The sequence below is a fragment of the Aquarana catesbeiana genome, linkage group LG09 (genome assembly GCF_042186555.1).
Source record: "Aquarana catesbeiana isolate 2022-GZ linkage group LG09, ASM4218655v1, whole genome shotgun sequence".
Classification (NCBI taxonomy): Eukaryota; Metazoa; Chordata; class Amphibia; order Anura; family Ranidae; genus Aquarana; species Aquarana catesbeiana.
The window spans coordinates 268,370,100-268,395,887 of NC_133332.1; the positions used below are offsets into that span (position 1 = coordinate 268,370,100).

At 46.1% G+C, this 25,788-nt stretch overlaps 1 protein-coding gene across 6 annotated transcripts in view; it reads left to right on the forward strand.

Moving 5' to 3' along the window:
* GOLGA1 (golgin A1) overlaps positions 1–25,788 on the forward strand; it is a 271,860-nt gene that overhangs the window by 179,649 nt on the left and 66,423 nt on the right. For all 6 annotated transcript variants that reach the window (XM_073600326.1, XM_073600327.1, XM_073600329.1 and 3 more), the window contains one exon: positions 15,386–15,556. In XM_073600326.1, the coding sequence (XP_073456427.1) occupies positions 15,386–15,556 (171 nt within the window). The remainder of the gene's footprint in view (positions 1–15,385; positions 15,557–25,788) is intronic.

The window sequence follows — 25,788 nt, forward strand, 5'->3', positions numbered from 1 at the left end:
TACTGGCCAGTGAATTGAGGCCCAAATCTGTAATTGAAGCACTCAATATTACATTCCCCTGAACTTAGCGTTAGGTGTCAGCACCTAAAAGTATTGCCCTGAGTGGGCAATACTGTTCCTTTAAACATTGTGTAGAAGAATTTGGCCGGTGGCTTTTCATCAACTCCTAAGTTGATGACTTGTCTCCTACCGCTCTCGATCTGGGACTCAGCGGTGTCAGTGAAGTCTTTTCCACAAGACATTTGTAGACCTCACATCTGGCCCGGCTTCCTGTGCATTCCACGCTGGTTACGATACCGATCGGCTGACACTCTGTGGTTCGGCTTGGATACACTTGGCTCAGGAATGGCGAACCTACTTTGGTTCTTTCCGGGCCACTTACATCAACTTCAGACATTACCAGTAACTACATGCCTGTTTCCTACCTATGTGAGTAGCAATTTGCTTGTACATTCAATAAATGTTGCATGCATGAGTACATTCTGCCATCTGCAGGACAGAGGGGGACAGACAATTATCTGAGCAGCTTAAAAAGTAAGCATTGATTTGCAAAACAGAGCACATCATTGTAATGCATTTTTTTTTCTATTCCTTTTTCCTATTAGTATAACTAAAGGCAAATGTTTTCTTCAAAAGAGTGGGATTAGAACACCTCTTAGCTTTTCTTGCTGTCTGTGCCCCTATTAGGAAGATTCACTCTCTATTTGTCCTGTTTATCGTTACATAGTTGCCAACAGTCCCGAAATGCCCATGACAGTTCCAAAAATCCAACCTGTGTCGCCCTCAGACTTTGTCCTGGCAGAATCCCGAAAATTAAAATCTGTCAGACAGCTGACCGTTCCCAGTTCACTCACTATGGCACAACACATACTGCAGCACCGGGTAACACAGGTCATAACGGACACACTAACAGATCCCCCTCCCTACCACCTCTGCCTCCAGGAAGTCTGTTGGTGGCTGCCTTTTTGCGTGATTCGTCAGTACTAGTGGTGGTGGTGGGGGGGGGCATGGCCAGCTGAGGGTGATCACGCCAGCCTGCCTTAATCCGATCAGTTGCAGGAGTACGTGATGGGGCAGAGGATGCTGCAGCTGAGCTACACAGCGGACCCGGCAGACCACAACATAGCCTGGACACCCTGACTGCCAGGGCACCTGCAGACCGACCAGAGAGGAGCAGGGACACAGGAGGAGAGAGAGGAGACCCGACCAGTCAGAGGACTGAGGAGGTGCAGGCTTGTTGCTTTTAAATCTTTTGAATAAAGTAAAATATTACAGTATTAACCTGGTTAATTTTTCTACAAATGCACCGTGGTGCCACACTTGTATAAAAACTGATAGTGCAGACCCTTGTGTGGTGGCATAATGGCATTATGTTTAGCCTTGGTCACACACAAAAAAACACTCACTGAAAACCTAAATATCTGTAAGAGAAATGGAGAAATGTACACTTTTCCTTCTCTACCCAATGGAGGCCATGGCATGGGTACAGCTCACGCGATTTCTTTAGGTTTCTGAGAAATATATAGAGCACCCACACAGTGACAATGTCAGGGTCTGTAGGTAAGAATCGCAAAAGCATTGCGTTTTGCATGCGGGTTGAAACACATTGGGCATGCACAGCACGTTCCTGTGCAATTCAGTTGTGGGCATGGCTGGTTTTCCTTGCCCCCTGTACTGTGCCCTCCCAACCCCATTGTACTTTGCCCTCCTCACTCCCTGTACTGTGCCCTGTACTCTCCTGACTCCCTTTACTGTAACTTGCTAAGAATAGGGAAAAAGAATTCCCTGAAAGAGTACAACATTGGGGGTACAGTGTTAGCCAGCACTACAGAAGAAAAAGATTTGGGGGTACTTATTTCAGATGTTTGCTAAGTGAGCAAACGGTGTGACCAGGCAGTGGGAAAAGTGAATAGAATTCTAGGATGCTTCACTAGAGGGATCACCAGTAGGAGGAAGATGGTCCTGATTCCCCTATATAGATCTTTAGTGAGACCTCATTTAGAATACAGTGTCCAGTTCTGGAGACCTCACTTACAAAAAGATATTGATAAGATGGAACAAGTCCAGAGACGGGTAACAAAAATGGTGCCTGGGTCCAAAAAATGAAATGACCACCAAAAGGCCCTCACATCCATTATTTTATATCATGACAATTAAAACTAAAATGTAATTTATCAGCATGTCAGATTTACATGCAACACGGTGGTGAGGGGAGGGGTTCAGTCCGAGGCAGCTATGGTGGTGGGGGAGTTCAGTCAGAGGCAGTGGTGGTGGGGGTTTCAGGCAGAGGCAGTGGTGGTGGTGGTGGGTTCAGTCAGAGGCAGTGGGGGGATTCAGGCAGAAGCGGTGGTGGTGGAGGGGTTCAGTCTGAGGCAGCAGTGGTGTTGGGGGGGGGGGGGGGGGGGGGTTCAGATAGAGGCAGATGTGATGGTGGGGGGAAGGGGCGTTTAGTCAGAGGCAGCGGTGGTGGTGGGGGAGTTTAGACACATACGGGGGGGGGGGGGGTTTATACACAGGCAGGGATGGTGGGGAGGGGGTTTAGACACAGGCAGGAATGGTGGGGGGGGTTTAGACACAGGCAGGGGTGGTGGGGGGTTTTAGACACAGGCAGGGGTGGTGGGGGGGTTTTAGGCACAGGCAGGGGTGGTGGGGAGGGGTTTTGGCACAGGCAGGGGTGGTGGGGGGGTTAGACACAGGCAGGGGTGGTGGTTTAGACATAGGCAGGGGTGATGAAGATGGGATCAATGGCTCTGGCACTTGCTCTCAGTGTCAGCCGTGCCTCTAGTGATGCCTCTTCTAACATGGGGTCTCTGTGCACAATAGAAAGCTCCTCCCCCTTCACGCTGTCAGCTGACTTTCTCTTGTTCCGACATAGCCTCCGTCTGCAGCAATGGGGGGTGAGGGGGAGCCATGGAGAGGATGGTTGCGCAGTCCACTGTGTGGGTATGGCAGTGAGTGCTCTGCCATTACCTCTAACAGCAGCGGCGCCAGGCCACCCTCACAGTGGGATAAGCGGCAGTCCCCCCCCCACAGTGAAATAAGGAGCAGAGCGGGCGGGAGTTCCACCACTGTCTTCTTGGACGTCAATGTGCCGCCCCTCTAAAACTGCCACCCAGATCCAATAGACCCACCAGGACCCATGGTAGGGCAAGCCCTGCTGATAAAACATATCAAAAGTGACTTCAGGAACTTAATCTGTACAGTCTGGAGGAAAGAAAGGAAGGGGGAGACATGGTTGAAACCTTTAAATACATCAAGGGGTGAATATGGTTCAGGAAGGCAGTTTTTTCAGTATGAAACCAAAATCAAGAACACAGGGACATGACATGACCTCAAACTAACTGGAAGGAAGTTTAAAACTAATCTTGGAAAGTATTATTTTACTGAAATTCTAGTTGATGCTTGGAATAAACTACCAGCACAGGTAGTGAGACAGCCAACAGTAAATGGCTTCAAACATGTTTGGAATAAACAGGACCGAATTAAATAGGACCGACAACAAAGTTAATAGAAAAAAAAACCAAACCAGTTAAAAAAAAAAAAAAAAAAAAAAAGGCAGACTCGAACTACTTGGTCTTTTTCTGCCATCACTTTTCTATGTTTCTTACCCCCAGAGGGTGCCCTCCTGACCACCCAGTCCTATGCCCCGGTGATACCCACTCCTGTGCTTTGGTAAAGGCCCAGTCCTCTGCTCTGGTGACAACCAGTCCTCTGCCTTACTGATCCCTGTCCACTATCCTACGTTCTAATGACCTCTGTACACTGCCCTACATACTACGGACCTCTGTAATCTGCCCTACATTCTACTGACCTCTGTATACTGCCCTACATACTACTGACTTCTGTGAATGAATGATTGAATGAATGAGTGACTTGTATAGCGCTACCTATGCGAACTGAATCGCCTCAGGGCGCTTTTTAACCTACCAGCATGTCTTTGGAGTGTGGGAGGAAACCGGAGTACCCAGAGGAAACCCACGCAGGCACAGGGAGAACATGCAAACTCCAGGCAGGTAGTGCCGTGGTCGGGATTTGAACCATCGACCTTGTTGCTGCTAGGTGAGAGTGCTATCCACTACACCACTGTACACTGCCCTGCATACTACGGACCTCTGTACATTGCCCTGCATACTATGGACCTCTGTACACTGCCCTACATACTACAGACCTCTGTACACTGCCCTACATACTAAGAACCTCTGTACACTGCCCTACCTACTACGAACCTCTGTACATTGCCCTACCTACATTCCCTATTTAACAATACCACTTTCTCCGCTATGTAAGTAATCTCAGACGCTATGTAAACACACCCTTTTAAGCCACGCCCACTAATTAGCATAACTAACTACGCCCATATTCCGCCACTTCCATCCATGCCCATAAATTATTACCCCCTCCCCTAAGCATATTACTTTGCCTATAATGGATTCCTGGACATACAGAAAAAAAGTGTGCCTAAAGTCTTTTTGCCAATGTTGACAACTATGCCGTTATTGAAATTGAAAGTAACAAAAAATCGAAAATTTTGTGTTGACACCATAATGGTAGTAAAGGGGAGATCTTACATGGGGCGCTAGGTCTGGTGACATGGTTACACCCTGGGATTCTCAAACTTTGGAGGGATTTTCTCTCACTTACTGTTTTGGCTATGGGACAGAAAGTGAAGGGAAATCCCCCCCAATGGGACATACAGTGCTGTGAAAAAGTATTTGCCCCTTTCCTGATTTTGCTAATATGTCACACCTAAATGATTCAGATCATCGAACAAGGTTTAATATTACACAAATAACCTGAATAAATGCAAAATGCAGTTTTTAAATCTCATTTATTAAGGGAAAAAGCTGTCCGAACCTGTCTGGCCCTATGTGAAAAAGAAAATTGCCTCCTAAACCTAATAACTGGCAATGAGTTTTTCACATTGCTGTGGAGAAATTTTGGCCTGCTGTTCTTTCCAGAATTGTTTTAATCCTCTCACATTGGAGGGTCTTCGACCATGAACGGCCTGTTTTAAGTTCATTCCACAGCATCTCAATCGGTTTTGTGGACTTGCTGATGTGTTTTGGATCATTGTCCTGCTGCATATACCTAGTGCGCTTAAGCTTGAGGTCATGAACTGGCTGGACATTCTCCTTAAGGATTTTCTGGTAGAGTGCAGAATTCATGGTTCCATCAATTATGGCAAGTTTCTGAAGCTGTAAAGCAGGCCCAGATCATTACACTACCAACACCATAGTTGCCAATAGTCCCGAATTTCCCGGGACATTCCCGGGATTTAGACCCTTTTCCCGAATTTAGTGTTTCCCGGGAAATGTCCCGGGAAGTCCCTTTTTCCACGATTTTTTTTTTCGGTAGTGGTCCGCGGCCGACCGCCATTTTCTAGAAGACCAAAACGTCCATGCGCTGTGTGTTTGAGCCGAGTTCAGCAACGGGCAGCGGTGGGTGTCCTGTGATTGGCCGAGCAGGTCATGTGCGGGACTGACGGAGGACATGATTCGCTTGGAGGAGTGGGTCACATGGATGCAGGGCTGGAGTAATCGCGCCAGGCCTGCATGCTCCTGTGCGTCTGTCATCTGCTCTGTCAGCCGCCCCCCCTCTCCTCTCCAAAAGCCACCCCCCCTCTCCTCTCCAAAAGCCACCCCCCCTCTCCTCTCTGTCAGCCGCCCCTCCCTCTCCTCTCTGTCAGCCGCCCCTCCCTCTCCTCTCTGTCAGCCGCCCCTCCCTCTCCTCTCTGTCAGCCGCCCCTCCCTCTCCTCTCTGTCAGCCGCCCCTCCCTCTCCTCTCTGTCAGCCGCCCCTCCCTCTCCTCTCTGTCAGCCGCCCCTCCCTCTCCTCTCTGTCAGCCGCCCCTCCCTCTCCTCTCTGTCAGCCGCCCCCCCCTCTCCTCTCTGTCAGCCGCCCCTCCCTCTCCTCTCTGTCAGCCGCCCCTCCCTCTCCTCTCTGTCAGCCGCCCCTCCCTCTCCTCTCTGTCAGCCGCCCCTCCCTCTCCTCTCTGTCAGCCGCCCCTCCACCTCTCCTCTCTGTCTGACCCCCCCTCTCCTCTCTGTCTGACCCCCCCCTCTCCTCTCTGTCTGACCCCCCCCTCTCCTCTCTGTCTGACCCCCCCCCTCTCCTCTCTGTCTGACCCCCCCCCTCTCCTCTCTGTCTGACCCCCCCCCTCTCCTCTCTGTCTGACCCCCCCCCTCTCCTCTCTGTCTGACCCCCCCCTCTCCTCTCTGTCTGACCCCCTCCCCCTCCTCTCTGTCTGACCCCCTCCCCCTCCTCTCTGTCTGACCCCCTCCCCCTCCTCTCTGTCTGACCCCCTCCCCCTCCTCTCTGTCTGACCCCCTCCCCCTCCTCTCTGTCTGACCCCCTCCCCCTCCTCTCTGTCTGACCCCCTCCCCCTCCTCTCTGTCTGACCCCCTCCCCCGCCTCTCTGTCTGACCCCCTCCCCCGCCTCTCTGTCTGACCCCCTCCCCCGCCTCTCTGTCTAACCCCCCCCCCCCCCCCCTCCTCTCTGTCTGACCCATACAGCCTAACAGCAGCCCTGTAAGTGAGTGCACCAGACCCCCCTCCTCTCTGTCAGACCCCCCTCTTTCACCCCCCCTCTCCTCTCCTCTCTGTCTGACCCCCCCCTCTCCTCTCTGTCTGACCCCCCCCTCTCCTCTCTGTCTGACCCCCCCCCTCTCCTCTCTGTCTGACCCCCCCCCTCTCCTCTCTGTCTGACCCCCCCCCCTCTCCTCTCTGTCTGACCCCCCCCCTCTCCTCTCTGTCTGACCCCCCCCCTCTCCTCTCTGTCTGACCCCCTCCCCCTCCTCTCTGTCTGACCCCCTCCCCCTCCTCTCTGTCTGACCCCCTCCCCCTCCTCTCTGTCTGACCCCCTCCCCCTCCTCTCTGTCTGACCCCCTCCCCCTCCTCTCTGTCTGACCCCCTCCCCCTCCTCTCTGTCTGACCCCCTCCCCCTCCTCTCTGTCTGACCCCCTCCCCCGCCTCTCTGTCTGACCCCCTCCCCCGCCTCTCTGTCTAACCCCCCCCCCCCCCCCCTCCTCTCTGTCTGACCCATACAGCCTAACAGCAGCCCTGTAAGTGAGTGCACCAGACCCCCCTCCTCTCTGTCAGACCCCCCTCTTTCACCTCTCTCCCCTCCTCCCCCCTTTCTCTCACCCCCCCCTCCTCACCTCACTACTGCCTCTCCTCACCTCCCTCTTTCCCTCCTCAGGCTGTACGGGGCCCGATAATTTCTAACAGCAGCCCTGTGAGTGAGTGCACCAGTTCAGATGTGACTTGACCTACCCCCTGTCATAGAGGCTCTATGACAGGGGCAGGTCAGTGTGGAGTGTAGGGGTCCCTCTATGACTGGGGGTAGGTCAGTCATAGAGGGACCTACACTCCACACTGACCTACCCCCTGTCATAGAGGGACCCCTACACTCCACACTGACCTATCCCCTGTCATAGAGGGACCCCTACACTCCACACTGACCTACCCTCTGTCATAGGGGAACCCCTACACTCCACACTGACCTACCCCCTGTCATAGAGGGACCCCTACACTCCAAACTGACCTACCGCCTGTCATAGAGGGACCCCTACACTCCACACTGACCTACCTTCTGTCAGAGGGACCCCGCACTGACCTACCCCCTGTCATAGAGGGACCCCTACACTCCACTGACCTACCCCCTGTCATAGAGGGACCCCTACACTCCACACTGACCTACCCCCTGTCATAGAGGGACCCCTACACTCCAAACTGACCTACCGCCTGTCATAGAGGGACCCCTACACTCCGCACTGACCTACCCTCTGTCAGAGGGACCCCGCACTGACCTACCCCCTGTCATAGAGGGACCCCTACACTCCACACTGACCTATCCCCTGTCATAGAGGGTCCCCTACACTCCACACTGACCTACCCCCTGTCATAAAGGGACCCCTACAATCCACACTGACCTACCCCCTGTCATAGAGGGACCCCTACACTCCACACTCACCTACCCCCTGTCATAGAGGGACCCCTACACTCCACACTGACCTACCCCCTGTCATAGAGGGACCCCTACACTGCGCGCCGCATTTTTCTCTTTCCCTATGCCACATCTACGAATGCATGCCCCGCCCCCTAATTATAAGGTGACTCAGCCTACAGCCAAGAAAGTGTCCCAAATCTTTTTTTTTACAATGTTGGCAACTATGCACCACGACCATGTTTGACTGTTGGTTTGATGTTCTTTTTATGAAATGCTGTGTTAGTTTTACATTCTGGTTTGATTACAATCCTATACCCACAGTTGATCCAGAGGAAGGCAAAAAAAAAAAACAAAGCTTGATCCAATTTGCTCTAGCAGGGGAAAAAATCCTTCCCGATTCCCCAAGGGGCTATTGGATATTCCCTGAATCAACTTTACCTATCAATATTAGTATCCAGTTATATTATGTTCATTTAAGAAAGAATCCAAGCCTTAGTAGATTGCTTTAAAAGGAGCTGGACAGAACCAGCTTTTGAGGGAGTCTGGTCTACATTTTTACAACTCTTATGCCCTGTACACACAATAGGATTTTCTGACGGAAAATGTGTGATAGGACCTTGTTGTCGGAAATTCCGACCGTGTGTAGACTCCATCACACAATTTCCATAGGAATTTCCGACACACAAAGTTTGAGAGCAGGCTATAAAATTTTCCGACAACAAAATCCGTTGTCAGAAATTCCGATCGTATGTACACAAATCCGACGCACAAAGTGCCACGCGTGCTTAGAATAAATTAAGAGACGAAAGCTATTGGCTACTGACCCGTTTATAGTCCCGACGTACGCGTTTTACGTCGCCACATTTAGAACGATCGGATTTTCCGACAACTTTGTCCGACCGTGTGTGTGCAAGACAAGTTTGAGCCAGCATCTGTTGGAAAAAATCCATGGATTTTGTTGTCGGAATGTCCGATCAATGTCCGACCGTGTGTACAGGGCATTACTGTGAAGTAGCCTTTCCATATTTGGAGGTTGCATCTCTTTACCTCCAGACGTAAACAGTGCCCCCTTGTTCTCTGTGATGACCTGAAAGTGAATAACTACACCAAGGTCGCTATATAGACCACCTATGTATTTATACATGTTGATCATATCCATCGTTAATCTCCTCTTCTCAAGAGAGAATAAATTCAGTTCCTTTAATCTTTTCTCATAGCTAAGCTCTTGGCCGCTACAGGCATCCAGCAGATGATTAGCCACTGGATGGCTTTTACAGGCAGCAGGAGGGGGAGGGACGCCCATTGGCACCTCTCTGGGTTCTGCTGTTCAATCGGGAAGCCAGAGATCTGATCTGGTGGTGGTGCCAGGTTACCACACAGCTGGCTGAGGACAGGATGGTCCCAGGCCATCTCCATGACCCTGGAAGGCTGGAAGCAACTTCCAGCTCTGGCAGATGTAAAAACTGCCATTTCTTTATCGTACATCAGGGGACACAGAGCAGCATAGTAATTACTATGTGGGTTATAGGCCACCTTCAGGTGATGGACACTGACACACCTAAGACAGGAAGTTTCCTCCCTATATAACCCCTCCTATACAGGGAATACCTCAGTTTTATCGCCAGTGTCTAAGGTGTTGGTCACGGTTAAAGAAGTGCTATGAAGAGCCCTGTTGGAGCAATCCTTGCTGGATCAAGCAAGTTATGCAACCGGATCCATTCAAAGTGCCGTTGAGGCCAAAGTGGATGGTACCAGGGCCTTCTGAAGGAAGAATGAGATTTTGCCTGTAATGCCTCTCTTGGAGGGCTGGACCCTGGGACCCAGTTCTTAGGCTTTGGTTATGTATCAGATACCATTCTGGCAGGGTGCTATACAGGTCCAGGGGAGTGGAACCCCTATTAAGGGACCCAGTCCTTGAGAGTCTTTTGACACAGCCCGCCGTGATGGGTGAAGATTGGGTCTGTCTGGTTACCAGCAGAATCCAGTGGCGGGAGAGGTGTGTGAAGATTCCTAAGGAACTTGGTTCACTTATGGATTCTTTTTTGAGCAAATGTGTCATGCCTAGAAATCACCACTAGAGGGTGTGAGAACCATACCTGATCCATGTCTCTCAGTGTATACCCTCTGTGTCAGCAAGAGCTTATGCAGCTTTCTCCAGGATGGTCGCAGCCACTGTGAGTTGAAGGGCGGGGGATTGCTGGGGTGTCCCCATAGCAATGCACGGCATGTGTTTTTCTCCCCCCCGCAAGGGTCAGCGCACTGATGCCGTACAGCTCTTGTCCTCCAACCTTCTGAGGTTATGGATGGCTTTCTCCTCTTCTCCTTCCCTCTCCCCCCACGCTGGTATCCCGAGCAGCGCTGTACATGCAGCAATAATGTTTTAAATAAGAAGAGGCGTTCCAGAGGGGGGATGAGGGGCGTGGTTTAAGCGTCCACGTTTTTTCACGGTACAGGCGCAGGGCAGCTCAGTCACTAAAACCTTTTGTTCAGAGATGTACCTGACTGACAGATGGACACAGCAGTGATTTTGGGTGGCGGGTAAGCTGGTGTATACAGGCAGTCCCAGAGACCCATTTTGCTCAGCATCAGGCTGAACATTTTAGCAGCATTTGTTTGCTGGACCATAGCTCAGCAGTGCATGCATTTGTTTTTTATTACCTCTGTTTGTTGCTTAGGACTATGCCTTCTAAAAAGACGGGTTCAACCCATGCAAAAAAGGCTCCCAGGGCATCTCCATCAGGCCCTGAGGATCCTAGCCATGCCTCCACAGCGCCTTCCTCCCCAGAAAGACCAGAGGTGCCTGGCCAGAGTGAGCCGTTGGGATTGTCAGGTGTTTTAGCTGTTTCCAACCTTCCAGCCCCTGTCTGTTACTGAAGATGTTTTTTTTTTTCTTGGCTCTGATGTATTGGAACAGAGGTTAGCTGCTTTAATCGCATCCTCTTCCCAGAGTGGAAGGAAAAGCGATAAATCTCCCTCCCCCGCTCTGGGCCCTCAAGCAAGGGAGCAGCAGTGGCAGAAGGAGGATGAGTCACCTTCAGGGGACTGGGAAGAGGGACAGTCTGGTGATTCCTCTTCTGGGGAATCAACTGTAGAAGTACCTTTTTCAGCCTCGCAATCTGAGAAATTGCTGGTGCAATCACTTAGAGAAATGGTCCGCTCTGCATTTAAGTTGCCCTTAACCGAGCCAGCCGAAAGACCCGTTTTTCTTCTTTGGGTTCTCTAAAACCCCCGCAGGCTCTTCACTCCTTTCCTGTTCATCCATTGCTGGAACAACTTATATATGCTGATTGGAATCACCCAGATAGGCATTTTCTCCCTCCTAAAAATTCTCAGCACTTTATCCCATGGAAGAAAAATTCACCAGGAAGTGGAGTGTACCAGCAGTTGACGCTGCTATATCCTGTGTGAATAAAACTCTAAATTGTCCTGTGGACAATGCTCAGATGTTTAGAGATCCAACGGATAAAAGGCTGGAGTCTATACTGAAAACCTCCTTTTCTATGGCAGGTGCAGTAACTCAACCTGCAGTTGCGGCAATAGGTATTTGTCAATCCCTAAAAGACCAGCTGAAGCAGGTTCTCAAGGTTATTCCTGCCCAGCAGGCCCGGGACTTAGCCGAACTGCCAAGGGCATTATGTTTTGCAATTGATGCTATTAAGGATTCTATTCATCAGGCATCTCGCCTTACACTCCTATTGGTGCATATGCGAAGGATCCTGTGGCTGAAAAACTGGTCAGCCGAGGTGCCATGCAAAAAAGCTTTTGGCTGGGTTTCCCAGAAGAAAGTGTTTTTGCCCCAGGCAAAGATCAGCGCCATAAGGGAACTGGTCCAAGTGGTCAAGACGAAGAAGAATCCCTCCATTCGCCTTTGCATGAGTTTGTTAGGGAAGATGGTGGCTTCATTCGAAGCTTTTCCCTATGCCCAGTTTCATTCAAGACTAATACAAAACAATATCCTATCTGCTTGGAACAAAAAGGTCCAAGCTCTAGATTTCCCAATATGTCTGACCCCAAAGCTGTGCCAAAGCCTCAGTTGGTTGTGCATGACCAAAAATCTGCAGAAGGGGAAACCCTTGATGCCAGTTACCTGGAAGGTGGTAACAGATGCCAGCCTTACGGGTTGGGGAGTAGTCCTGGAAGAGTCAGCCGTCCAAGGGAAATGGTCCAGAGCCAAGAAAGCCTTACCCATCAACATCCTAGAGATTCGGGCAGCACGCTTGGCTCTGAGGGCCTGGACGTTCATTTTGCGCTATTGCCCTGTCAGGATCCAATCCGACAGTGCCACAGCGGTTGGTGGCCTATATCAATCTCCAAGGGGGTACCAGGAGTCACACAGCCCAGAGGGAAGTGAACCATATATGCCAAAGATGGGGGACCCCCGACGTAGATCTATTGGCATCCAGGTTCAACAAGAAGTTGGACAATTTTGTGTCAAGAACAAGGGATCCACTTGCATTTGGGACCGATGCGTTGGTAACCCCTTGGAATCAGTTTTCACTGATTTATGCGTTACCCCCAATTCAGCTACTACCATGGCTTCTTCGCAGGATCAAGGAGGAAAGGAAGCTGATGGTTCTTGTAGCCCCAGCATGGCCTAGAAGATCCTGGTATGCAGAGATCATAAAGATGGCGGTAGGGGACTCATGGACCCTTCCACCATGTACAGACCAGCTTTCACAGGGACCAGTGTTCCATTCTTCCTTACAAACTCAGGATTTAACGGTTTGGCTATTGAATCCCACATTCTAAAGAATCGGGGGGCTTTCAGGGTCGGTGGTATCTACCCTTGTTAATGCGAGGAAACCAGCTTCCAGAATAATATATTATAGGGTCTGGAGGGCATATGTTTCCTGGTGTGAGTCCAAGGGTTGGCATCCTCGGAAATATGTCATAGGTAGAATTCCCACCTTTCTGCAAATAGGAGTGGAAATGAAGCTGGCCCTGAATACTATCAAGGGTCAGGTCTCGGCCTTATCGGTATTGTTTCAAAGACCACTTGCTTCACATTCCTTGGTCCGGGGTTTTATGCAAGGGGTAACTTGGCTTAATCCACCGGTTAGGTCCCCTTTGTGCCCTTGGGACTTGAATTTAGTTTTGTCAGTACTGCAAAAACAGCCGATAAGGTATACTCCTTTGGTCCTTTTGACAAGGAAATTGTTTTTTCTGGTCGCTACATCCTCTGCAAGAAAGGGTATCAGAGCTGGCGGCTCTTTCTTGTAAAGAGCCATATTTAGTTATTCACAAGGACAAGGTGGTGTTGCGCCCTCATCCATTTTTTCTCCTAAAGTGGTATCAGGTTTTCATCTGAACCAGGATATTGTTCTACCTTTGTTTTTTCCAGAACCTCGTTCTCCGGAAGAGAAGTCTCTACATTCCCTGGATGTAGTGAGAGCAGTTAGTCTATTTGAAGGTGACTGCTCAGATTTGAAAAACGGGTGTTTTGTTTGTATTGCCAGAGGGTCCCAGGAAGGGACAGGCAGCGTCGAAATCTACTATTGCTAAGTGGATTCGGCAAGTTATTATTTAGGCTTATGGTTTGAAAGGGAGAGTTCCACCTTTTCAAGTCAGAGCGCACTCTACCAGAGCAGTAAGTGCGTGCATCACCAAGTGTCCATGGCTCAAATCTGCAAGGCCGCAATCTGGTCATCAGTCCATACATTCATTAGATTCTATCAAGTGGCTGTGAGAAGGCAGGAGGATATCGCCTTTGGGCACAGTATGCCGCAGGCAGCAGTATAGGTCCTCAAGTCTGATTTGCGCCCTGCTTTATTTTTTCGTATCCCTCCCCTCAGATAGCATTGCTTTGGGACATCCCACATAGTAATTACTATGCTGCTCTGTGTCCCGTGATGTACGATAAAGAAAATAGGATTTTTATAACAGCTTACCTGTAAATCCTTTTCTTGGAGTACATCACGGGACACAGAGGTCTCTCCCCTCTTTTTGGGATATATGTATATTGCTTTGCTACAAAAAACTGAGGTGTTCCCTGTATGGGAGGGGTTATATAGGGAGGAAACTTCCTGTCTTGGGTGTGCCAGTGCCCATCACCTGAAGGTGACCTATAACCCACATAGTAATTACTATGCTGCTCTGTGTCCCGTGATGTACTTCAAGAAAATGATTTTACAGGTAAGCTGTTATAAAAATCCTATTTTCCCCCTAGAAAGCAGAGATCATAGTTTTTGTTTTATTTTTTGATCTTGTGTTTTCCAGGGTATTAGAAATATCTGGGGTCTTATAGACCCTAGATGTCTTCATAAAGAGGACCTGTCCTACATTATTTCTGTCACAAGGGATATTTAAATTTCTTTTGATAGGAATATAAGTGATAAAAATTAAAATAAAAGTGTACAGTGTAAGAATAGACAAAATAAATAATAATTTAAAAAAAATGGGAATACAATTTGTAGTGTGTTTTGCATACAGTCCATTTGAACCATTCCCATTTCTGATTAGAGTTCCTTGATAACAATATTCCCTCCCAATCTAAAGTAAGCCATAGATTATACAATTTACTTTCCTTCTACCACAGGAAAGAAAGAAAACTGCTCTATTACCTCCCACAGCACTAATGTATTCTGCTGGTGGGGAGCCTTCCCTGCCGGCAAAACGCAGTGATCACTGCTGGCAGCTATAGCCACTGGCAGTGATGATCGCATGCAAAAAATGCAACATGCTGGTTGTACTGAAGTTGATCAATGATTCAACTTCAGTACAACCAGCCTGCCCATAGATGAATCGAATCTCAGCCACTCCCTGCTGAACTGGCCAAGATTCGATCCATCTATAGCCGGCTTTAGTCTTAAAAGAGATCCCTCAGACTTGGAAAATTTGCTTTGTTAAAGTGTTTATCTTTCCAGTATGTGCTTGTTTATAGCTTATGATAAATGAAATCATGTTGGTCACTGCTACCCAGTTGTTCTTTTATATGATCATTAGTAATAGGCTCTGGGGCTCTGCACACTTGTTTTTTATCTTCATGCATAGAAAGTAAAAAACCTTCAACCTTCAGAACCACTTTAATGTAGGTTAAAAATGAGGGGTAAGGTATGCCCTAAATGGGCAATCTTATATGAAACTCTTTTGACTACAGTGGCCCTCATTATTAAAGGAACTGAGGGTGGTTTGGTCTCAATTCATGTTAACCATAACAAGCAGATTATTTTATGTCTAATCTACCTCCATGTGATTGATGCAGAGAAAGTTCCTTTGTTGGGCTAACAAAAAGGCCCTATACAGTATGTAAGTGTTATACATGTTTTTTTTTTTTATATAGTTCGCTGGTATCAAGTAACATCTTTGTACTACTGCATACATTGTGGCGTTACATCATTCCACTATGGTCTTTGTGCCTGATGGATGGCTGTAGTCTAGAGTTAATTCCTATAACAACATTTGAAATTCTTCAATATCTAATCTGAACTGTCATTTTTAGAAACTAAAACCAGAACCAGAGATAATTGATGTGCGAGAGAAGCCAAATCCTGATCCACTGGCAACCTCCCTCACGATGACCAGCTCGTCTGACCTTGCTAACTTACGAGAGTTAAACTTGGAGTACTTGAAACATGTTGTGTTGAAGTTTATGTCTGCTCGGGAAGCAGAGGTAAGCAACATGCATAATGATGGCAGCAAATTGTTACTTTTAAAGAGACCATGTCGCTAGAAAACAAATGAATAAATAAAGGCACCTGGAGCAGCTGAAAATAGCTCTCAGATATAACTGAATGCTTTTACTAGATATATGTATCCCACATACAGCCAAAACTTGCCAAACATGGGTATCGGCCCCAATTTTTAAATAGAACAAAATCCACAAGGCAAATAAGGAATGGTGAGGAGCACCAGGGCTTTGTGACACCCAAAGAGGTAAATAGGTCAATATGTGCACATAAGTTAGCCTAGAAGCAAATATTTATTTAGAAAAATCTAAAATATCTCCTCTACGTGTAAGTAGGGGAAATAACTCAGCATTAAAAGATGCATGACAAATAGCATATGAACAACAAATACAAAATGATACAATGCACCCAAAACAGATATATTGGATGGTACGTTTTCCAAATGGCCCCAAAGCATTTAGACTAATGCGGTCTTCCTCACAGGATTGCCCATAGGTAGCACATCAAAAGAGTTCTCTAGAGTAAACACATTTAGAGACTATAGTAGAGATCCAATTACAGGTAAAATAATAGGAGCATTTACAAATGCATGTTTTTAACAGATTAACAGGGGAGAAGGAACACAAGCCAGGATGTAAAAACACTATGCCTGACACAAGAGGACATGTATCCAAAAAACAAAAACTTTTGTGGGATGAAAATATGTAGCTATGTCTGATATTGGCCATACCTTGTTGGGCAGATGGAACAGCAACCATATAGCCAAAGAGGTGGTAGTAGTAGGGCACGATTGGAGTTACTCAAGGGATACACAGAGGATCGGTGGGTAAAGATCCACAAACAGGTGAGAGAGAATCTATAACATACAGAAAATAATACAAAAAATCTCCCTTAAGAATACTATAGATGTCAAATGGCATGAAATTGTTAAGATTTGACCGGATACTTCAAAAAGCGCAGCTTACCAGTGGATAGCAACAAGTCCCAGACGGAGACTACAATTAACAGCCCTACACCTCCAGCCACCATCTACTCAAAAGAGGTGTGGAGGGGGGCAATATAAAAAAGGTGTGGGAGAAGTCATGTGACCCTAAAGAGCCAATGCGTGTGATGCAAAAGGCGCCAAAACTAAAACGGCCACAGCTGTGGGAGATATCTGGATGATGGGAGAGGACTCCCCCTCACCCCCTGCTGTCCAAATCCTCGGACCGTCCTGCTGGAAGTGACACTCAAACCAGAATCGGAAATGGCGTCACAACTGGAAACCAGAAGGTGATAAACCGCCATGATGGAAACTGGTGGAAATCAGGAGAAAAAAAAGACAGCGCCGACACGCAGAAGACAGGAAATTAAAACATGCACTGTGGGGTGCAAAGGAGGGCAGGCGACCCCCCCCCCCCACACTCCATGTAAAGTGCCCTAAATATAGCCCCCCTGGAGGACCCAGAGGGGGCTATGCATGCCAGGTGCCAAGGACGCATGGGCTGGCTATGGGGAAAAAAATGTAAAAAGTATCTGGTCAAATCTCAACTATTTTATGCCTTTTGACATCTATAGTATTCTTAAGGGAGTTTTTGTATTTTTTTTTGTATGTTTTGGATTCTTTCTCACTTGTTTATAGTTCTTTACCCACAGATCCTCTGTGTATCCCTTGAGTAACTCCAATCGTGCCCTAATACTACCACCTCTTTGGCTCTATGATTGCTGTTCCATCTGCTCAACAAGGTATGGCCAATATCCAGACATAGCTACATATTTTCATCCCACAAAGTTTTAGCTTTTTGGATACATGTGTCCTCTTGTGTCAATGTTTTTGTTAGGCATAGTGTTTTTACATCCTGGTTGGTATCCTTTGTGCTTGGGACACATGGGCTGATACTGTTCCTTCTCCCCTAGCTCTTCACTGCCCTTGATGACCTCCAGCATCGCTAACCTACTGCATTGACTGTATGTTATGAGCCATTTAAGTTTGGTCTGTTAAATGTACAAACTGCTCCTATTGTACCTGTAATTGGATCTCTTGTAAACTTACTATATGTGTTTACTCTAGAGAACTCTTTTTATGTGTTACCCAAGGGCAAATGCCTGAGGAAGACCGTATTGGTCGAAATGCATCAGGGCCATTTGGAAAACGCACCATCCAATGTATCTGTTTTGGGTGCATTGTATCATTTTGTATTTGTTTATATGCTATTTGTCATGCATCTTTTAATGTTGAGCTATTTCCCCTACTTACACGTAGAGGGGATATTTTTGTTTCTAAATAAAGAAATATTTGCTTTTATGCTTACTTGTGTGTACATATTGACCTATTTATCTCTTTGGGTGTCACAAACGTCCGGTGCGCCTCACCGTTTCTAATTTCCCTTGTGGATTTTGCTGAATGCCATGTCGTTTTGACGGGCAAAGCTCTAACCTTGGCAGTAAGTCCCGGACAATCACATTATTTTTAACCAATTATTATGATGGTCTGCCTGTCTGGACAAAAGGAATGAGCTGGTCACTGAAAGCAGCAAGCAAGCTTTGGCAGTAGAAGGAAGTGTCAAAGCTTTCTCTGTCAGAACGGCAAAAACTTCAGCCTTGTCTGAAGGCTTTTTTGAAGCTTCTGCAGGTATATTTAGGTACCCCTTGTTGCCTGCATTTTTACCTGCAGAAGTTTTTTTTTCGAGTCAGCCTGTTTATACCAGACTAATAATCTGGCATGACCCAAATTTACCCACAAACCTCTATCTCCTCCCACCTTTAACATATGTTCTAGCAATAATTTTTTTTCTATAATCTTTTAACTGTACTGAGAAACAATGTGTTTTAATCTTTGCAATGTCATCACCAGCCTTGTAAAATCCTTGCATGGACAGCTGCTGGGAGAAGGGACAAATAGGGCGCCCTAGGTCAGTTTCTTATGATGTAGGCAAGCCCAGCAAAAACTACATCTCCCTAGATGCTGTTGGGAGTCAAGATGGCAGAATTATTTTGCTAGGAGAGAGACATGATATAGCATAGGAAAGATACAAATAGAGAGAGCTAAAGGTTGCTGCACACCCCGAATAATATATTATGGGAAGGTTCCCCCAGAAGGGTTTTTTTTTTAGCAGCAAAGTACATAGATCTCAAAGGATTCAAAAAAATTATTGCATTTAATGAAATTTTATTTATTGACATATACAGTGGGGATCAAAAGTTTGGGCACCCCAGGTAAAAATGTGTATTAATGTGCATAACGAAGCCAAGGAAAGATGGAAAAAATCTCCAAATGGCATCAAATTACAGATTAGACATTCTTATAATATGTCAAAAAAAGTTAGGTTTTATTTCCATCATTTACACTTTCAAAATTACAGAAAACAAAAAAATGGCATCTGCAAAAGTTTGGGCACCCTGCAGAATTTATAGCATGCACTGCCCCCTTTGCAAAGCTGAGACCTGCCAGTGTCATAGATTGACATCACCTGGTCTTCTCAGACGATGATTGAGTACAATCTCAAAGGTTTTAAATGGCCAGACTCATCTGACCTTGCCCCAACAATCAGCACCATGGGTTCCTCTAAGCAGTTGTCTAGAAAGCTGAAACTGAAAATAGTTGACACTCACAAAGCTGGAGAAGGCTATAAGAAGATAGCAAAGCGTTTTCAGATGTCAATATCCTCTGTTCGGAATGTAATTAAGAAATGGCAGTCATCAGGAACAGTGGAAGCAAGATCTGGAAGACCAAGAAAAATATCAGACAGAACAGCTCGCAGGATTGTGAGAAAAGCAATTCAAAACCCACGTTTGACTGCACTATCCCTCCAGAAAGATCTGGCAGACACTGGAGTTGTGGTACACTATTCCACTATAAAGAGATACTTGTACAAATATGGTCTTCATGGAAGAGTCCTCAGAAGAAAACCTCTTCTACGTCCTCACCACAAAAATCGGCGTTTTAACTTGAAATGAACATATAGACAAGCCTGAGGCATTTTGGAAACAAGTTTTGTGGACCGATGAGGTTAAAATAGAACTTTTTGTCCGGAATGAGCAAAGGTACGTTTGGAGAAGAAAGGGCACAGAATTTAATGAAAAGAACCTCTGTCCAACTGTTAAGCATGGGGGTGGGTCAATCATGCTTTGGGGTTGTATTGCAGCCAGTGGCACAGGGAACATTTCACGAGTAGAAGGAAAAATGGATTCAATAAAATTTCAGCAAATTTTGGATGGTAACTTGATGCCATCTGTGAAAAAGCTGAAGTTAAAGAGAGGATGGCTTCTACAAATGGATAATGATCCTAAACACACCTCAAAATCCACGGGGGATTACATCAAGAGGCGTAAACTGAAGGTTTTGCCATGGCCTTCACAATCTCCTGACCTCAACATTATTGAAAATCTATGGATAGACCTTAAAAGAGCAGTGCGTGACAGACAGCCCAGAAATCTCAAAGAACTGGAAGACTTTTGTAAGGAAGAATGGGCAAAGATATCTCAAACAAGAATTGAAAGACTCTTGGCTGGCTACAGAAAGCGTTTACAAGCTGTGATACTTGCCAAAGGGAGCAGTACAAGATATTAACTCTGCAGGGTGCCCAAACTTTTGCAGACACCATTTTTTTGTTTTCTGTAATTTTGAAAGTGTAAATGATGGAAATAAAATCTAACTTTTTTTAACATATTATAAGAATGTCTAATCTGTAATTCGATGCCATTTGGAGATTTTTCCATCTTTCCTTGGCTTCGTTATGCACATTAATACACATTAATACGCATTTTTACCTGGGTTGCCCAAACTTTCGATCCCCACTATAGTAACACAAAGGTTAAGATATGAGCTCCTCAGCATGGGGGTATGCCCATGAGGTGCAAATATTAAAACATAAATTGGCATTATACAACAAACATGTCAATTAAGACAAAACTGACGCGTTTCAACCCGATTTGTTAGGGTCTTCTTCAGAGGATGAATTTGCTGTAAGAGACTACATTTAGCATGTCAAGTGGAAGAAACGCATGAATGATCGCATTAGCGCAAACAGCTGTTACATATGTTTTTACCTATATGCATACGGAGGGACCTTCCAACCGAGGTTCCCAAGGAGGACTATCAGACAGTTCCGCACGCCAGCAGATCAGAGGGCGCCTCAGGGTAGAAACGGAGCCCACTCCATGCGACTTACAAGGAGTCACAGGCCAAGGCCCGCCCTGCAGAGAGGGGCCGGCACCTGCAGCAGAATTCCAGAGCATCAGTATTTATTTATTTATTTTATTTCAGGTACTTATATAGCGCCGTCAGTTTACGCAGCGCTTTACATATACATTGTACATTCACATCAGTCCCTACCCTCAAGGAGCTTACACTCTAAGGTCCCTAACTCACATTCATACATACTAGGGACAATTTAGACAGGATCCAATTAACCTACCAGCATGTCTTTGGAGTGTGGGAGGAAACCAGAGTACCCGGAGGAAACCCACACAGGCACAGGGAGATCATGCAAACTCCAGGCAGGTAGTGTTGTGGTTGGGATTTGAACCAGCGACCCTTCTTATTGCTAGGCGAGAGTGCTAACCACGACACCACTGTGCCGCCCAGTACAGTACAAGTGGTATGTACATAAATTATATTATGTAGCATTATTATTAATAAATTATTGAATATGCAGTTAATTTATACTTTATTAGTTTATATGACTTCATCAGACCAAAATGCCAGAAGAGAAAATTAAATTGATTGAGTAGAGGTTTTTTCAAAATTAGATAAAAGGAAAAGAAAAAATGTGAATATATTAGATATATTTCAGAACATATGGACTAGTTAAGAAAATGGGTGCAAAAGTGCAGTTGGTGACAAAGGTGACTAAAAATGTGAACAAGAGTGAAGGAATGTGTAAAAGGAAGTGAAGGGAAGGGGAAAAGGAAAAAGAAAAAGGGGGAAGAAAAGGGAAGGAAGGAAAAGAATAAAAGAACGTGAAAAGGGGGGAAAAGGAATCGCATGTTGAATTTGAAGTGAAAGAGAAAATGGTGCACGTGCTTGGGAAAATACAAAAAAGAGAAAAGTGTGGGAAAGATATATAGCCCACCAAAAGAGAGGGTATTAAGTGAAAGAAAACACAAATGAATAAGTGAAAGAGAAGTGCGAAAGAAGGGGAAAAAAGGTGCTGGAAGAGTGAGAAAAAATGAAGAAAAAAGAAAAGAAAAAGAGGGAAGAGAAAAAGCTGCGAGTGCAGGCAATGATAAAAATAAAGATAAATAGGAAACACTAAAAGGGAAGGTGAAATGTGTGGAAGAGGGCAAGTGAGGAGTGCAGGCTAAAAGGTGAAAAGGAAAATGTGGAAATACAAACACAGGAGTGAGACATGTGGGAACCAACATAAATGGGAATGAATAAAAAAATATATATGAAAAAATATGTAAAAGAGTGAATGATAGCACAGTGATGCATGGTGATAATTACTAAATGAAGGGTACCTTGTACTGAAGAAATGCACCAGGTACCCCAAAAGTGAGAAACTGTAAAACCCTCTTGGGGTGTATTGACGGATTGGTGAGTCTGGTGATAAAAATTGTGAAGATGAGGATTATTACAGAAATAGTTAAATATGAAGAAAGGTAAAGCATGGGCTTAGTGGTGTACTTACTGCCTCAAAGGAGAAATGGCATATGTTCAGCTGTCCAAGAGCAGGATGTAGGGGGGCCACTAGGGATGAGCTTCGAGTTCGAGTCGAACTCATGTTAGACTCGAACATCGGCTGTTCGCCAGTTCGCTGAACAGCAAACAATTTGGGGTGTTTGCGGCAAATTCGAAAGCCGCGGAACACCCTTTAAAAGTCTATGGGAGAAATCAAAAGTGCTAATTTTAAAGGCTTATATGCAAGTTATTGTCATAAAAAGTGTTTGGGGACCTGGGTCCTGCCCCAGGGGACATGGATCAATGCAAAAAAAAGTTTTAAAAACAGACGTTTTTTCAGGAGCAGTGCTTTTAATAATGCTTAAAGTGAAACAATAAAAGTGTAATATCCCTTTAAATTTCGTACCTGGGGGGTGTCTATAGTATGCCTGTAAAGGGGCGCATGTTTCCCGTGTTTAGAACAGTCTGACAGCAAAATGACATTTCAAAGGAAAAAGTCATTTAAAACTACTCGCGGCTATTAATGAATTGCCGGTCCGACAATACACATAAAAGTTCATTGATAAAAACAGAATGGAAATTCCCCACAGGGGAACCCCGAACCAAAATTTAAAAAAAGACGTGGGGGGTCCCCCTAAATTCCATACCAGGCCCTTCAGGTCTGGTATGGATATTAAGGGGAACCCCGGCCAAAATTTTTTTTTTTAAATGGCGTGGGGTCCCCCTCAAAATCTATACCAGACCCTTCAGGTCTGGTATGGATTTTAAGGGAAACCCTGTGCCAAAATTAAAAAAAAAAATGGCGTGGGGTCTCCCCAGAAATCCATACCAGACCCTTATCCGAGCACGCAACCTGGCAGGCCGCAGGAAAACGAGACGAGACGAGAGAGCACCCCCCCTCCTGAACCGTATCAGGCCACATGCCCTCAACATTGGGAGGGTGCTTTGGGGTAGCTGTTGATAGCCTCATCCCCACAACCCTTGCCCGGTGGTTGTGGGAGTCTGCGGGCGGGGGGGCTTATCGGAATCTGGAAGCCCCCTTTAACAAGGGGACCCCCAGATCCTGGCCCTCCCCCCCACCATTTCACAAAAAAAGTGTCAAAAATGTTAAAAATGACGAGACAGTTTTTGACAATTCCTTTATTTAAATGCTTCTTCTTTTCTTCTATCTTCTATCTTCCTTCGGTTTCTTCCTCCATCTTCTTCTTCTGGTTCTTCCTCCGGTTTTCTCATCCGGCATCTTCCTCCGCGGCGCCCTGGCGTCTTCTTCCCTTCGTCTTCTGGGCCGCTCCGCATCCAGCATGATGGAATGGGAGGCTCCTGCTGTGTGATGCTTCTCCTCTTCTGACAGTTCTTAAATAATGGAGGGTGGGGCCACCCGGTGACCCCGCCCCCCTCTGACGCACGGGGACTTCCCTGTGGCATTCCCCGTGACAACGGGAAACATGCGCCCCTTTACAGGCATACTATAGAAACCCCCTAGGTACGAAATTTAAAGGAATATTACACTTTTATTGTTTCACTTTAAGCATTATTAAAATCACTGCTCCTGAAAAAACGGCCGCTTTTTAAAACTTTTTTTTGCATTGATCTATGTCCCCTGGGGCAGGACCCAGGTCCCCAAACACTTTTTATGACAATAACTTGCATATAAGCCTTTAAAATTAGCACTTTTAATTATTCATGTTCGTGTCCCATAGACTTTAACGGGGTTCACGTGTTCAAACAAATTTTTTGCCTGTTCGCATGTTCTGGTGCAAACCGAACAGGAGGGTGTTTGGCTCATCCCTAGTGGCAACCTAGCAGAACAGCCCACATCCTGCAATTTAAATAGTATCCACTGATAGTATGCTCATCACTGGAAGACACCGCAGGTGACGAAACTCCCTCCTACTTACCTGACAGGTCGAGCCGTAGCAATGGCTGCCACAGGCGGCCGCATGTGGCTCCCTCGGCGATCCGAAAAGCAGAAGTCCCCGACCTCTGTTGTCACTTCTGCCAAACAGAGTGACATCATTGCGCAGAGCGCACCCGCGTGAACACGGCGCATGCGTGCCCCGGAAGTGATAGGGGACACCACCGGCAAGGTTAAACACTGGCGAACATAACCAAAAGGAAACGTTCATCCAGGATAAGTGGGAGCCAGAAGTAAATAGCTCCCCTCCTTGCCGGGAAGGCGCATAGAGCGGAGACTGAGTCCACCAAGGGCACCCAATTTCTGACAGCGCAGGGGTCTGAAAGAAAAAAGGGAAACATTTATAGAAAAATGAAAAGAAGTAAAATGCAATTTTTATACAATAGTACATATATTAATGCACGTGATCACAACATGCATAAATGCCACAAGGCATGCGGCGTAGTAATTGCCCACAGTAAATATATATAACATAGAAAAACGTTTAGAAGTACAAATATTAGCATAGTTAAAAAGGAACACAGAGATTGCACAGAATTGTCCAATGATAACAAAAGCAAGTCATAAATGATATCGTAATACAGCAAAAAGTAGCAATAAAATAATGGTAATAATAGTATTATTGTAAGTAAACCAATAAAGTAATTACATATTAATGTGTTTTACCAGAGGTGAAACCTCTGAGAAAAGGGGCGAGTGAAATGGATTCGTTCTATCCAGGATAAGAGGTGGCATGTAGTCTAAAGATCCATCTTTGTTCTAATTGGAGTTTTGCTCCAATCACCGCCCCGTTTGGGAATATGTACTCGATCGAGTGCGGTGAAGGAGATTTTGAGTACCTTGTAACCATGGACTTGCACAGCATGTCAACCTACTGGGAGATGTTGATTCCTTATGCGCATACCGTAAAGATGCTGGGACATGCGTTTCCAAAACTCTTGTTTAGTCTTACCTACTTAGTAAGCATTATACTCACAAACCAGAAGATATACTACCCCCCCCCCCCCGGGTATGGCAATTCACAAAGTGGGATGGCCTGAACGTTTCCCCATTGGGAAGGGTGAAAAATTTCTCTCTTCTCACAAGGGGATAGTAGGAGCATTGGCCCAAAAAAGGAAAGAGCCCAGTGCCAAACAGTGTTGTCGTCTTTTCGATTCATTTTTAAACTCTCTTTGCACACATTTATATTTGAGCGACGTTGCTCTTTTAAAAGTAATGGTGTGATTGATACAAACATTGTAGTTTTAGGGTCGTCAGTGAGTATGTTCCAGTGTTTGGATATTATATCTCTTATTGCCTTGAGGTGTTTAGAAAAGTGTAGAATGATCCTAGTTGGATCTGAGATGGAGTTATCTCTCGCCCTATGTTTGAAAAGTAGTTCATTGCTTGAGCAATGGTTTTGTATGCTTTACGCAGGTATGATGGACTATAACCACGCGCCAGAAGGCGTTCCTGAAGATTTTGAGCTTCTTTGTTAAAGAGAGCATCACTGGAACAGTTCCTGCATAACCGCAGGTACTGCCCATATGGGATGGATTTTTTAAGGGTCGTGGGGTGGAAACTGCCTGCATGTAATACCGTGTTTCCGGCTGTGCTCTTACGGTAAAGGGTAGTAGATAATTTTCCCTCAGAGTCATGTGTGACCCAGACGTCCAAAAAGGTAAGCATGTGACGATCGTGTGTAATAGTAAATTTCAAAT